We start from the raw sequence: 15,240 nt of genomic DNA, 5'->3' as shown, positions 1-15,240 counted from the left end.
GTGTTCTTAAAATGAACAACATGTGCTGGGTCATCATCAGAGATTGCTATAACACGAAATACATGGCAAAATGAAGATAAAACAGAGCAGGGGACATACAATTTTCCTCCAAGGAGTTCAGTCACAAATTTAATTAACGCTTTTTTTTTTTTTAAACAAGCGTCATCAGCATGGAAGCATGACCTCTGGAATGGTGGCCGAAGCATGAAGGGACATACGAATGTTTAGCATATCTGGCATGTAAATAACTTGCAAAATGCCATGCAAATACCTATTCTCACTTTCTGGTGACATTGTAAAGAAGAAGAGGGCAGCATTATATCCTGTAGATGTAAACAAATTTGTTTGGCTTAGGGATTGGCTGAACAAGAAGCAGGACTTCTAACTTCAATTACAACGCAGAATACAATATATGAGAATGTAGAAAAACATCCAAAATATTTAATAAATTTCAATCGGTATTCTATTGTTTAACAGTGCGATTAAAACTGCAATTAATCATGATTTTTAAAATTGTGATTAATTTATTTTAATCATGTGAGTTAACTGCAATTAATCGGCAGCCCTATTAAAAACATATTTTGGCTTCTGCATATTCACTGCTTACTAATCTCTCTCTTCACTCTTGGAAAACCACTTCTAAATTAAGCGTACTCCAGCAACAATTTACACATTAAATTTTTACACAAATTTAAGAAACCCCCCATTTTCCTTCTTAAAAGGTCCTACTGAACATGAAATAATTGGATATTGAGTTCACTGTAGCTTTTATGAGCAGTCTGCTACATGTAATCCTTATGCAATCACAGACCCAGTAGCCATTGAGGTTGAGATTTTCAAAGCATCTTCCTTCAGTTAATGGAGGATGTGTGTTTAAATTGGCTAGACTGCTTTAGAAATCTCAACCTATGACTATGTAAAGGGCTGATTTAGTTAATGTTTGTACAGTACTTGGTATGTGTAAAATGCTACATAAATGTTTAATATAAATGTTGTCTGATTATATTTATTTTTTCATTGAGAACTTCATATTCATTAATGAATTTATCCTCACAATACTCCTGATAAGGAAAAAAAATTATCTATATTTTACAGGTGTGGATCTGAAACACAGAAATATTAAGTGGCTGGCCCAAACACATAGAAAGTCTGTAGCAATATCAAGAACCCTTATCTCCTGAATATCAGTCCTCTTCTCACCACTGTCTTAATCTCAGCCTGCCCTTCCTCTAATAAAATTAGTAATTAATCTTCAGAACACCCTTGGGAGGTAGGTATGCATGATCATCCACATTTTACAGATTAGGTAGGAGACAATTACAAATTAACACACAACAAATGTAAAACTCAGTTTTGAAAATAAAATTTCTCCCCCCACAGCTAGATAACAGAAAGACATCTTTGGCAAAATTATTTTATAAGTGCCTAAATCACCCATCACAGTAATACCCAGATTTTCTTACATACATGTCCAGTAGATGGAATGAGCCCTAACAGCTCTCCCTTCTCTCCTTCCATCCAACTTCTCAAAAGGGTCATTGAGAAGATCCATAAATGAGATGGTGGAATTGTTCTGAAGAATGTCAGAATAATTTCCGGTAGAAACATGTACCATATCCACTGACTCTCCACCCCAACACTCTTGCTGTTGCCAGGTGGTGTTTTCTGTTAGTTCAAATATCCTCATTAAAGGCAGCTATTATTCTGGGGTATGGAGTGAGAAACAGTCCCCGAAATGGCAGGTTCACGGCCTATTCAAGGATTTGTATATGACCCCAAACTGGACAGTCAATAGACAACTACAGATCACACATTATACTAGCAGTAACTGTGCAGGAGAAAGGCATTCTTGGTGGAGGTACTATGGCTATGAAATGAGCTTCTGTCAGATCACCTTTATGGCCAGCTCCAAGTAAAACATGAGGTAACAGACATTGTGGCTAGAACCCCATATGACAGTAAACAATGCCATCTCCAGATCAACTGGAGACAGAGGGGGAAAAAAAAAAAAAGCATTATTTGCTACTTGTGTTTGGGACTAGCTCAGCAGCACCCTAAAGATGTCTCTGCATACCACCATCAGAACTGGGGACAGATGCCCTCACTTATGTGGAGGAGGAAACCATGCCAAATAGCATTATTGTTTTATCATATTGAGCCTGAAACAGACTTCAATAGGAAACTGCAACTAACAGGAGTCTCACCAAATGGAGACAGGTGCCTGTCTCTGAGAAGGTGGAAGTGGCGTGGGCCAAGGGATGTGCTGGTGGCCACTTCCTGCAGCCCCCATGGGCCTGGAACGGCAAACCGCCACCAGTGGGAGCTGTGATCAGCCAAACCTGCGGCTGCTGCAGGTAAACAAACCGGTCCGACCCGCCAGCGGATTTCCCTGATGGGCCGCGTGCCAAAGGTTGCCGATCCCTGATGTAGGTCAAAATATACAGAGTGAACAAATATTTATTAGTTTCTAGCTTTTATGTTTCCTAGCTATAAAGGTCTACCATAATAAGATAATTGATGTTTTCACGTTATGCTGCCTTGCAACTGCTTAAGTTTCAAGTTTATTAAAATCTCACTTTAATGTGTGTGTGGACAGATGGAAAAAGAGTGAACCTAATGTTTAATCACCCCTCTTATTCCAAGTACAGTTGAAAAGAGTGATTTTCAGTTACATAATACTTTAAGCCTCAGTTTGGCTATGTTATAACACCCGTCAAGGTATATAGTATGGTGCTGCACTGGTAAGTCTTGTTATAAAACATTTATTGGCCTAGCAATTTGGAAAATGGTTATTAAAGCTCAGAAAAGATACATTTTAGATACCAAACAACCATAACCATTGTATATGGGTCCTACTGCTTATGACATTAGCAGGCAATGAGAAACAAATGAATTATAAAAGCAACTGAAATAAGCAACTGAAACTGATATTTTAAGAATAGCTACATTGTTGAGCTCTTTCATTAAATTAAAATATTTGGGACATGACATAAGTCCCTGCAAATGTTTGCTTCACCCTGAAACAATTATTCCTTATAAAGCTTAAAAATGAATTACAGCTAGAGCCACTAATGGCAGTAAGCAGGTGTTCCAATAATTTTAATTCTACAAAATGTTTGTAGAGTGGAGAATAGTCAACTGTTTACAGCATCTGAATTTAAATCACCTTTAAAATTTGCTTAACACTGAGCAGCTTGAGAAGATTCTCTTCATTCATATCAAATGAATGAGGGATTCTAGAACAGCCTAGCAAGTCAGGATGAAGAAGAGTAGAGTGTTGCCAATAAACGACCACATGCAGTTCCATTTACCTTGTAATGCAATCGTGTTCTATTATGGAGTTTGATATAAACAGTTTTAAAAGTTTATGTAAGTGGGAGTCAACCTAGCTACTTGTAAAATTATTTGCCCTGTGTTTGGCTTCAAGTCTGCCTCCTAGACAAACTAGTAGCAAATACAGTCAGAGAACTGGTAAGAATCAAGTATGTTTCAGAGATGAGGCATTCAGTGTGGTCAGTGTAAGCGGAAGGACCTGAGCTGCATTCCTCTTACTGTATGGCTATTGGAGATCCATAAGTAACTTGACGGAGGTCATGAGCAGTTTTGGAAAAGGATGCTTGCCTGCTCGTGTTGAAGTTTTGTAGCAGCTGCTAGATAAGTAAAATGAAATGGAAAAACCCATGAACTACTATTCCACTCAAACTAACCTTATTAAATAGGATTTTGGCAGCCAGCAAATGTACATACAAAATAAAGTAACTCAAATACATAGTATATTCAGTTCAAATACTTCTAGCTGGCAGAGCCAGTTCTTTCCTCGGTAAACTCAAATGACTCAATTTCATTAAAGGGAGAAACTTTATGCACTTGAGAACTGGATAGAAGGATAGAAAAACATTAAGCTCATTTTTAAAAATAGAACTCTTTCTTTGAAACCAAAAGTTGTTGTTACATATAGTGAGATTTTGTCTAAGGATTAAAACTTATTCATTAATGTATAGCACATCATATAATTTAATTACTTTAATGTCATTTTCTACAGAGCAATATAGTTAATTCAGTATCATCGATATTGACCTTATACACATACAAGATTGAAGCCATGTCCTCCTCTGCTTACTGCCAAGTACAAAACAGCTTAAATAGGCTAAAAAGCTACAATCACATACAACAGTTGTAGCAGATCAATTTTCATGTTGGATCAAGTTTACAGTAGTGGTGTTTTGAACTTGCAAGACCCATACAGATGATACCACACAAAAACAGTTGTGCAAACTCAGGCGCAGGAGGAAGAAAAAACTACCTCCTTTTTCCAGCACCACTTTTCCCTGTTTTACTGCTCCCACTGCCAGACTTGCTGGAAGATTTTGAAGAGAAAAGTCTTGTCATGAATTCAGAGACATCGGGCAGTTCATGGTTGGAATTTAGCATATTCATTGACTGCTCCATTTCCTGCACACAAAAATCAGACAATCTAAGTGTAAACTATTGACTATTTAAGGCTGTTTCTGTAACATCAGTTGAACAGGCACATTAAGTAGCTTTGCAATTTCCTCGATTGTGTTGCTATGCACTAGTTCTCTAGTGAGCACATCACTATTAAGATAATTTATTTGTGCAACCACAGCCAAACCCCAAACTACACAAAGAAACTTAAAAAAAAAAAAAAAATACTAAAAGCACTCAGTATAGCCAAGGCAACCATGTCTCAAGTAGCCTTACAGGGCAGATACTTATTATATAAAAACTATCAATTTTTCAAAGCTAACTGTAGCTAAGATACACTGATCCTCTGCACAATACTATTTTGACTTGTCTTAAGATTTAAGCTCTTTAGATTTTAAGATCAATGTCCTCTTCTAGACTTTACATATTTTTAAGTTTTGCAGATTTGGCCCAAAGGTTTAGAAAGGTTTAGTATTTACTGCACATCCAGCAGAAATGTTTAGAATTTCTTACATAGCTACCAATTACTGAACAGCTAGTTTACAGCTCTGATCCACTGCCTTAATGTCTTCCTTTTCTATGTGCAGAAAAGGATCTTAATGTGAGGACATCTATCCATCTATGCTTACCATAGCTTTAGATAGTTTAGCATAAATATCCTTTCATTTTGAAAGACAAACAAGTTATCTTTTTAGAAAAGGAAATTAAGTATTTTATTAATAAAAGTTAAATTACTTTTCCAAAGTTCTATAACTTTTTAGTTATATTTTTATTATACATGAGGGACAGGAAGGCAATGCCAACATTCAGAATTGTCTTATAATTCCAAGTGTTTTTCAAGTAAGAACTAGCCAAAAGTTAGCTGGGTAGCCTATTGATATTATAACTATCTTTAATACTTATACAAGTGCACAACTATTACCTCAGCTTTATATATTAGGTATCAATATGCTGATCACCCAAAGAAAACAAAACAAGCTGTTGAAGAGTGTAGTAAAAGCTCCTTTTTCATAAGTGAATGAGTTTTAGGTTTATACTGCAGGGTTTAATACGTAGCCACCTAAGGCAATGTCATTTTCCATTTTATTCTAGCTCTTAGATTTTAACTCTTTCCCATTCCTCCAAGATCATCTCAATGCCAATCAAGATTCTTTCAACTTTGAATTTTTTTATTAACAAGCCAAATCACCCAGTTAACTAAAAGATGAGAGTAGCTTCTCTGTCCAGAGCAGTGGATGAGTGCATGCACTTCATAAAGAACAACAGGGTTTTTTTTGTTTGTTTTTTTTGCTGTTTTGGCTTTTTTCTAAAACAGCCTCTAGGATTTAACCCACTTCAACAGCATTTCATAGGTAGTTGGTCTACTTTCAAGTTTTAGCTTCTATCAAAGTTAAACCAGAGGCATTAAACACCTTCTGATTTTTGCTTTTAATAGGTACCACTTTAAAGAGGGCTGGACACCTGCAAAGTACTACTAAAGACAGTGGTTTCTGAGAAAGGAGTTGGAACCAACTGAATCCCAAAAGAAGCAGCCACCCAAGGACAGACAATGAACATTTCTAGATAGTAGAAAAGATTTAGTAAACACCTTGAATCTCCATTTTGTCCTAGCTTTCCGCTATTTGGCATTTTGCATGGTAAAAGGACAATAAATTAGGATCATTTAAAAATAAATGGCTACATTAAGGCTCCATAACACCACTGTGACACCAGGAGTAGTTAATAGCCCAGTAAACCATACATTTTTAGTGGTGGCACAGGAGGGGAAGAGAACACTAAGTCTTATGCCTCACAACACACCTAGAGGAGTCCATAAATAGTATACAAAAGCAAGCCCTGTTGGGTCTTCAATGCTTTATTTTAACAGTAAAGAGTAAAAATTAGGAGATTTTCAAGAGAACTAGGTGGAGAGAGATTAGGGCATTAATTGCTTTTTGCAGGCAGTCTGGAAAATATCAGACCATAATACAATTCATAGCAGTACATAATTAAATTAAACTCTGTGTTCTGACCCAAGTGCAGGCTTATAGAACTGATACCAGAACCCAATAATGATATTTGCAACTCAGGCCTCGTCTACACTACTGGGGTAAGTCAACTTACGTTACGCTACTCCAACTACATGAATAATGTAGCTGGAGACGACGTAGCTTGGGTTGACTTACTGCGGTGTCTACACCGTGCTGCGTCAATGGGAGATGCTCTCCCGTCTTATTTGACCGGAGAGTGCTCTGCGGTCAATTTTGCAAGTCTTCACGAGACCTGCTAAATCGATACTCGCTGCATTGATGGTAGCTGCATTGATCTTTGGTAAGTGTAGACATGGCCTCAGTTTTCACTGAATGAAGACAGCTGTCTATTAGTGCGTCCCATAAGGCAACTTTCAGTTTGTACTGTGTTTCTTTTTTGTAACTTAATATCTCATCACCATTGTTTGCTACAAATTTGGAATCCACTAATGTTTTTGATATCCACTCGTAATGAGCATACATACCCGTCTCATGTCAGGATCACTGGTGTTGACAACTTTAGGCAGCAATACAAATATCAGTAATGGAAGAACCATCATCATAACCTAAACAAAAGAGAGAAATTCAAAGAACATTTCCTTAGTTTGAGTCATTGCTCAAAATATTTTAAGAAAGACTTCAGTAAGCAGGAAGACATCTGACATTGAACACCTGAGAGTGAAGATTCAGTCTTAGTTGGAAATCCATATTCCAAAACTACTGAAGATTTGGCTCAGTAATCTAGTAGTTCTATAAGGGGCCAAGTAGGAGAGTTCAGTTTAAATTCTGGAGTTGGTGATTCATTGGCAAAGAATGGAATGTTTCAAATGGAATATTGCTAAAGCCTTCAACCCTGATTGCTACAATAAAGCAGTGTACTCTTGGAGTGTGGAGGGCAACAAAAACCATCATGAATTTTAAAGGCAACTGACCATGGGGAAGTTCCAGTGGATATAGCCCAGGGATTGGCAACCTTTGGCATGCGATTCGCCAGGGTAAGCACCCTGGTGGGCCGGGCCGGTTTGTTTACCTGCCGCATCCGCAGGTTTGGCCGATCGCGGCTCCCACCCCTCAGCTCGCGCCGCTTCCCGCAGCCCCCAGTGGGAGCCGCGATCGGCCGAACCTGCGGACGCAACAGGTAAACAAACCGGCCCAGCCCGCCAGGGTGCTTACCCTGGCGAGTCGCGTGCCAAAGGTTGCCAATCCCTGATATAGCCTGAAGGGATGCGTGTGTGGGGAAGAGGAGGCTACAAAAAAAACTCATTTATTGAAAGGGCAAAAACTGAAATGAAACTATAGTTGTTTTTTCCCCAAAATTCTATCAGATTAATCTTTCAGATACACTTGAGCAGGAAGCCCAAGAGATGGATGTATGTCAACTCGGATCCTACCTACACCTTTTTTGGGGTGTGTGCACATTTGGTGTGAAGTTTTTAACATAAGTGAAAAGTTGGCTAATAAACGGACTGTAGTTGGGAGACTGTAAAAAGGTAAGAAATAAACAAGAGAGAAACATGTCAATTTTTAAAACTCATCACCTCCTAGAAAAGGGGTCATTAGGATCTGTGACCTGTTCCATGGTAGAGAAACCCAACAAAATGGAGTTTCAGGGAATCACAGCTCATTCCCATCAGCAGTTCTGTAGCAAATAAAAGACTTCATTTTCCTGAAAAGTTATTTCAGTGTTTTAAGACAGTCACAGAATCGGATTTACTGATATGTACACTGCCACATTACAGGTCACTAGGGAGGTACATAACTAAGGATTCTCAGCAGAACTGCAAAGAATTTAAATAAACTTTAGACAGCAAGGTTAGAGTGCATGCCAAGTATATAAAATGGTTGAGCTCTGAGATTCTTTAGAGACTGAATTTAAAAGAGAAGTGGATTCCTGAAACACTGGAAGCACATCTTTTGCCAGGTTCTGTTTGTCATAATTCAGAAAGAACTCTGCTTATGAAAAGATCTGCAGGCCTAAAAGTAATCCAGACAGTACTAATTAGCTTAAATTTAAATCTACAGTCAACATCCCTTGAGGAGCAAAAGCAGCAACATGTGTGTGATGGTGGGTGTGTCTTGTATTTCCCTTAGTACCCTCCTATTCTGCTGAAGCATGGGAACCCTCTGGGACATTAAAAATATCTAAAAGGATTTTGGTTGGGATTTGTCCTTTTTCCTGCTAGACTAATGATGATTAACCCAGGATATAACACAATAACCTAAAGATTTATTTATTTATACATAGACACACTATACATATATAGTGTCTTGTTTTGAAACTTGAAGACACTGTTTAGTCACCAAATTAGTTGTACAAAATTTAATATTGCAGTTACATGTGCTTTGCAATGGATGCAGATACTTAAGCTATGGGTTTTCCCATCTTAGACTATTCCAAGTCTTAATTCTTTTAAAACTCTATTAAGCATCCTGAGCATAGTGCACATACACAGCTTTGTTTATATTTGGGACTAACATTAAGAGGAGTAGTGTGCATTTTGGTTCTTCTGATTTGAAGACTGTTTAAAAAACAAGGCTATGAAATTAAAATAATCACATTTACAACTATAACATTGTCCAAGACAAGAAAAGATTAGTACCTAGAGAGCCATAGCATTCCTTTAACCTATTTTAATACAAAAATGAATGATTCAGTGTTTAGGATGCATCATATTTTCATATATTTGCCTATGATCTCCCCCTAGATTGTGATTTTGTTCTCTGCATGTTAGATTTTAATATGTTCTCATATTCTAATTTAAAAAGTGTAAAGAAAAGAAATAATGCTTTCATGATTTGAACTGGGAAAACAGCAGACTGCTTGATACAACAGGAGATTAATATTTTACTGTGAAAACTCATCATCTGTATTGGTTATTTGCAATTACAGTTATGCTTAATGCTGCAATGCCTGCTCTTATTAATGAAAAAAGCAGCAAAAGAATCTTGCTGCTGGCTGAGAAGGTGACACTTGAAGTCAATGTTGCATCACCACCCCACTGGCTTCATCCAATTACCAGTAATAAGCATTTTCCAACAACCATAAGCCTGCAATTGCTGTTCGGCTGGTGTAACCATTCATCTCTAGAGATGCCTCTTTTCCTATCAACAATATATCTGAAAACAAGTTTGTTTTACTGAGATTTGCAAACTGATTATGTATTTTCTCTATTTCCACAAGTACCAAGAATTAATTTTTTTCTTTGCTTGGCGTTCCAACTGCAATGGATGGATGCTACCCTAAATCCACTCTTAAAAAGCTTTAAGGTAAAATCAGCAGCAAATAGATTTGTGTGCTGCATCTATACATACCATAGGGTTCATTAGAAAGTCTGTCCATCCCCAAGACTCTCTCTTTATGAAGTAAGAAGGGGGTCCAGAAGATTTCATCTGAAGCGGGTATGGCAGCCTGACTACTTCTGACGTTTTGATGTAATTCACATATCTTGCTCTAGTGAAAAAATAAGTATTTTTAAAGCATTTTTAAAACCCTCCCCTCTAACTTGACAAATCCTTATTTAATATTCCCTCTAGTCAAAGCTTGTTACAAGACCACAAACTTAACAAGCTGCTACATGAAAGTGTGAACCACAGAAGACATTTGTCCAGATGTTACTCTTTAAGCAATACCCATCATCCCATCCACAAAGAATATCCCCTCTAATCAATTACGGTAAAATGTAAAATTTAAAGTAGGCAGGTAAGAGGGGGAAAAAAAAGATCAGAAACAGTAGAACCATTTGTTGGAAAGTGGTTGATGAAGAACTATTTGTGTTAACACATTAGTGCTGGTCAGAAAAAATTAGTCAGCTAACTTTACCATGAGACAATTTGATTAATGCTTCAGAAAAAATTCAGCTCTGATTCCAAGGTCTTCTTCAATACAGTTATGGAGATCTCAGTAACCAGCTAACTGGTAAACTTGGCTTGTTAAGTATAACTGGAAGAACACATTCTTCTGGGTACTCATCATAATCAGGTCAAATATGGATTATGTTAACAATTTCTGAAGTGTTTGCTTAACCCCCCTCCCCGTGCCGGGAAACAAGTACATTACATTCACCAAAGCTCATTTTCAAGTCTGGCATTCGACAGGAACAAATATTGGAACAATCTAATTCAGTGATACTCAGACCTCAGCGGTTCAGGAGCCAAATTAGCAATCAACATTACCCAAAAGAGCCACAGTAGGGTGAATTCATTGTTTAAATATAAATGTACAGTACTATAGTAAATGAAACAGTATGACAGGGGAAATATTTATATTGTATCATATGTATTTTATTCTCACAGCAAAATGATTGACCAAGTATTATTTTACCAACTACAACTGATTAATAACATAATAAAAGCATCCTGATTGGTTAATAGTTAAATCACACAGTGTTTTAATATCATGTAATGCAAAGAGCTACAGGAGACACATTAAAAGAGCCACTTGCGCCCGAGCCTCTGTCTGAGTACCACAGATTCTAATTACATCTAACAAACAAATAGCCCCACCTCAACTCGGGATTCCTTTTTTAAAATACTTTACATTTTTAAAAGTAAAATATGTCATGGTTGTTAATAGGATGAGACATCTAATGAGATTGTAGGTTTAAGTCTTCAAAGTTTGGTAACAAAATCTTGAACTATTATGGGGCGTTATTCCAATAAGACAGACAACATTAAGTAATTGAATGCAAAGACTCAGTTAATGCAATATTCAATTTGAAATGTTAATCTTTCAGAACCAGAAAAATAAGCATTTCAGTTCCCATAGGCACCTTTATTCCGCCTCTTGTGCTTATCACTTATAACAGGATTTTCCATCGTATGATCACTTAACACGTGAAGCTAAAGATGCTACATATGCATATAAATTAAAGAAAAAGTGCAATTTAAACACGTTTATTTCATCTTACTAGTTCAAATAAATCCCTCTTATTGGACAGGATAGCTATTTCTTTGTACTATTTGCTGAATAGTGTACAATAATGTACAGCTGTGTATTAGGCTATGTCTACACTACACAGTTTTTAGTGACACAACTGTGCAGCTAAAAGGTGCGCAGTGTAGCCGCTGTTTGTCGGCAGGAGCAAGCTATTCACACCGGTGCTTGTCATCAACAAAACTTTTGTCTTTTGGGGGGTTGTTTTTTCAACACCTCTGAACAACAAAAGTTTTATCTTTCACTTGCCAGTGTGTACTAAGACACCCTACAGCAGGGGTGGCCAACCTGTGGCTCCGAAGCCACATGCGGCTCTTCAGAAGTTAATATGTGGCTCCTTGTATAGGCACCGACTCCGGGGCTGGAGCTACACGCACCAACTTTCCAATGTGCTGGGGGGGTGCTCACTGCTCAAGCCCTGGCTCTGTCATGGGCCCTTCCCCCACTCCACCCCTTCCCGCCCGATCCCCATAGCCTGCCGTGCCCTCACTCTTCCCCCTCCCTCCCCCCCCCAGCCTCCTGCATGCCATGAAACAGCTGATCGAAACAGCTGGGTAGGGAGGGGAAGGCAGGGAGGGACGGGGAGGCGCTGATCAGCAGGGCTGCTGGTGGGTGGGAGGCGCTGGGAGTGGGGAAGCTGATGAGGGGCTGCTGACGTACACCTCTACCCCGTAGAACGCGACCCGATATAACACGAATTCGGATATAATGCGGTAAAGCAATGGGGAGCCCCGGGCCCTTTAAAGCGCTACCTGAGCCCCGCTGCTTTACCACATTATATCCGAATTCGTGTGGAGCCCCATGCCCTTTAAATCACCACCTGAGCCCGGGCCAGAGGCTCCAGCCGCTGCAGGGAGCCCCGGGCCCTTTAAATCCCCGCCCGAGCCCCGCTGCCAGAGCTCCGGCGGTGATTTAAAGGGACCAGGGCTCCCCACAGCAGCTGGAGCCCCAGGCCCTTTAAATCCCCGCCGGGGCTCCGGCAGCCGGGCTCGGGCTGTGATTTAAAGGGCCAGAGGCTCCAGCCGCTGCGGGGAGCCCCGGGCCCTTTAAATCCCCACCCGAGCCCCGCTGCCAGAGCTCCGGTGGTGATTTAAAGGGCCCGGGCTCCCTGGGGAAGCCGGTCCAGTCCGGCATGCCGCACCAGCCCGAACTGGATATAACGCGGTCTCACCTATAAGGCGGTGAGATTTTTTGGCTCCCGAGGACCGCGTTATATCGGGGTAGAGGTGTATTACTGTGGCTCTTTGGCAATGTACATTGGTAAATTCTGGCTCCTTCTCAGGCTGGCCACCCCCGCCTTACTGTAATGCACACAAAGGACACAGCTAAAGTTGCTGTGGATGAGGCAAGCACAGACAAACAGTACAGGGATCTGTGCCATGGTCTAGTAAAAGCACTTCAGAATTTAGGAACAAGTACGGCCCTTCATTCTCCATACTAACATGGCAACGTGCTCCACTCCTGGAATAAGGATGTGCATTTACTTTAGGCTGACTGAAGGAGAATGAACAAAATATCACAGAGAGATTCCAGGGACAGAGAGACGGAGACCATCTTCCTGACTCAGAGAGAAAGTAACCAACCAAGAGAAAGGGGTTACAGACTAAAAATGGAAAGAAAAGAATCTCAGGAGACCTCTGAAAGCCTCTCAAAAAAGAAAGGAAGTAGAGGTTTTAGGGGCAGATTTTCTTTCACGTTGCCTGCTATCAACCCAATAAATTATTGAAGTGGTGAAAGGAAACAAAACTCTTCCAAATCTTTTCCATTCACTCATGTTAAAGTTGTAAGAATAGGGAGGAAAAAAAACAAAAACAAAATAAAGCTAAGCCTTTGAACCTAAATTTCCATCTATAAATAACTTTTGAAAAAAAGAGATAAACAATTGAAACCTAAGGTCTAAAATGGAAGTACCAACCCTGTCCTAACTACAGTGAGTTCGAGCAACACTAATACTGCACTATCAGCCATATTAAATTGGTTTAAATGGATCGATGCAGAAATAATCTGAAGGCCTCACCTCATTTTGCCTTTTGAAGTTATGTCCACTCGAACTGGTTCAAACCTATAAGCTGGGGATATAACTTCTACGACGTAAGATCCAGAAGGTATATCATGAACCACAAAACTTCCATCTGTCCTGAGGAAAGAAAATAAAGATTCATCACGCTTCAATATACAAGAGACTATTACAACTGACTGTTTTTAAAAAGTGGTGTCACCTGATCATTGTCATTCAGGGACATTAAGGAGCAGACTATAAATTTCAATAGATATTATGCAATAGAGGGTCCTGTGGCACCTTTAAGACTTAGTCTTAACTCTTATAATATCTATTAAGACTTAGTCTTAAAGGTGCCACAGGACCCTCTGTTGCTTTTTACAGATTCAGACTAACACGGCTACCCCTCTGATAATAGATATTATAAGAGTTTAGGAAAAAAAGTAACGAAGGAATCACTGATGACATCACAATCAGGTTGCCAGAAATAAATTGGTGGAAGCTTTGCAACTGTCACCAGCTACTAGTACTACCCTGTTTTTGATAGCTACATTACAACATCTGTGGAACAACAGAAGGCAGCTCCCTTTGTCCCTTGCCTGCACAGCCTATCTGACTTCGTGGGGCACTGGGAAGGCTGGACAAGTGAGAAATGTGGTCTCGCTCTACCCATAATTCGGGGGGCGGGGGAGAAGAGAGATTAAGAATACCAGCCAGCCAACGCTCACGACGAACCCTACACTATCAACCCGGGGGGGGGGGGTAGTATGACTTGAGTGAGGGGCGCAGCCACGGGCCAGGCCGCCAAAGCATCAACAGGACCAGCCGGGAAGGCGGCTCGGCAGGGCGCGCTCAGCCTCCGGAGGCCGGCCAAGTGTACCGTGCGGAGGTGTGAGGCGACCCGTGCCGGGGAGGGGTGTTTGCGGCAGGAGCCCGGCGAGCGTCAGCCCAGCCCCTGCTCCCCAGATCGCCCCCTCCCCGCGAAGGGGTGCGACGCCGCTGTGTGTGCGGGGGGCTCCCGCCAGCCCCCCCTGCCAGCGCAGGGAGAGGGCAGGAGAGACCACGGGAGGAGCGATCAACCCGGCGGGGACTAACGGCCCTGCTGACCCCGGCAAGCGGCGGCAGCGCACCCCCGGCCCGGCCCGGCCTCTCCCTGAGCCCCTCCGCCGCTCACTTGAGGAAGCCGACGTGCTCTTCCCCGTCCACCAGCACCCGGGCCGCCGCGATCCAGTCCTGCGGCTTCACCCCGGGCACCACCGCCCGGCCCTCGATTTTAAACCGCTCCCCAGGGCCCGGCCCGCCAGGAGACTCCCCCGCCCCGGCCGCCTCTGAGCCCCACGAGCCGCCGGGCAGCACCGACGCCACCAGCAACAGCAGCACCGAGCGGAGCGGGCCCGGCCAGGCCGCCATCGCAGCAGCAGCCGCCGCTCCCGGTAGTAACGAGGGCGGAGCTAGAGCAAGTGGGAGCGCAACGGCCGCCTCTCTCAGCGCATGCACCGAACAGGGCAATGGAGTTCAACGCATGCGCAAAAGAGTGCGGAGGGGGAAGAGGGCGGCCGCGCAGAGCATGCGCAGACAAAAGGACAGCCGATTAACCGGCTGCCAGAGACTGAAACTCACAGCGCATGCGCCAGAGGAACGCCGTTGAGAACGAAGCGAGCCTGCGAGTCACGTGGCGGAGGACAGGCTCTGGAGGGGTGAAACGATTGGCCGTGACGGTTACCGAGGCGGAAGTGTTGACGTTGCTGTGCTGGCATGAGGTGGGTTTGTGGTGGGTGGGGTTCCTGTATCAGACATGGATGGTCGCAGAGCGTGGACGTGACCCTACTTGTGTCGTCATCAGGCCCTTTTAA

At 41.5% G+C, this 15,240-nt stretch overlaps 1 protein-coding gene across 1 annotated transcript; it reads right to left on the bottom strand.

The window, feature by feature from the left end:
• Window positions 1–4,008: 4,008 nt before the first annotated feature.
• EMC7 (ER membrane protein complex subunit 7) lies at window positions 4,009–14,886 on the bottom strand. Its single transcript, XM_024202051.3, has 5 exons — window positions 14,562–14,886; window positions 13,406–13,525; window positions 9,768–9,906; window positions 6,941–7,021; window positions 4,009–4,452 (listed from the first exon to the last, which is right to left on the bottom strand). Exons 1-5 carry the CDS (start codon window positions 14,795–14,797, stop codon window positions 4,300–4,302), a joined length of 729 nt encoding a protein of 242 aa, XP_024057819.1. The 5' UTR covers window positions 14,798–14,886; the 3' UTR covers window positions 4,009–4,299.
• Window positions 14,887–15,240: the final 354 nt, after the last annotated feature.

This window comes from Terrapene carolina, unplaced genomic scaffold (genome assembly GCF_002925995.2).
Source record: "Terrapene carolina triunguis isolate 2854851 unplaced genomic scaffold, T_m_triunguis-2.0 Scaffold96, whole genome shotgun sequence".
Lineage (NCBI taxonomy): Eukaryota > Metazoa > Chordata > Testudines > Emydidae > Terrapene > Terrapene triunguis.
The sequence above is the reverse complement of the archived record's forward strand: the minus strand, read 5'-3'. Positions and strand labels throughout refer to the sequence as shown.

Coding starts and splice junctions, on each gene's coding strand:
- EMC7 (XM_024202051.3), bottom strand. CDS start 14,797: ATGGCGGCCTGGCCGGGCCCGCTCCGCTCGGTGCTGCTGTTGCTGGTG. Junction 13,526..14,561: donor GAGCACGTCGGCTTCCTCAA/GTGAGCGGCGGA, acceptor TTCTTTCCTCAG/GACAGATGGAAGTTTTGTGG. Junction 7,022..9,767: donor ACTTTCTAATGAACCCTATG/GTATGTATAGAT, acceptor TCTTTTGTTTAG/GTTATGATGATGGTTCTTCC.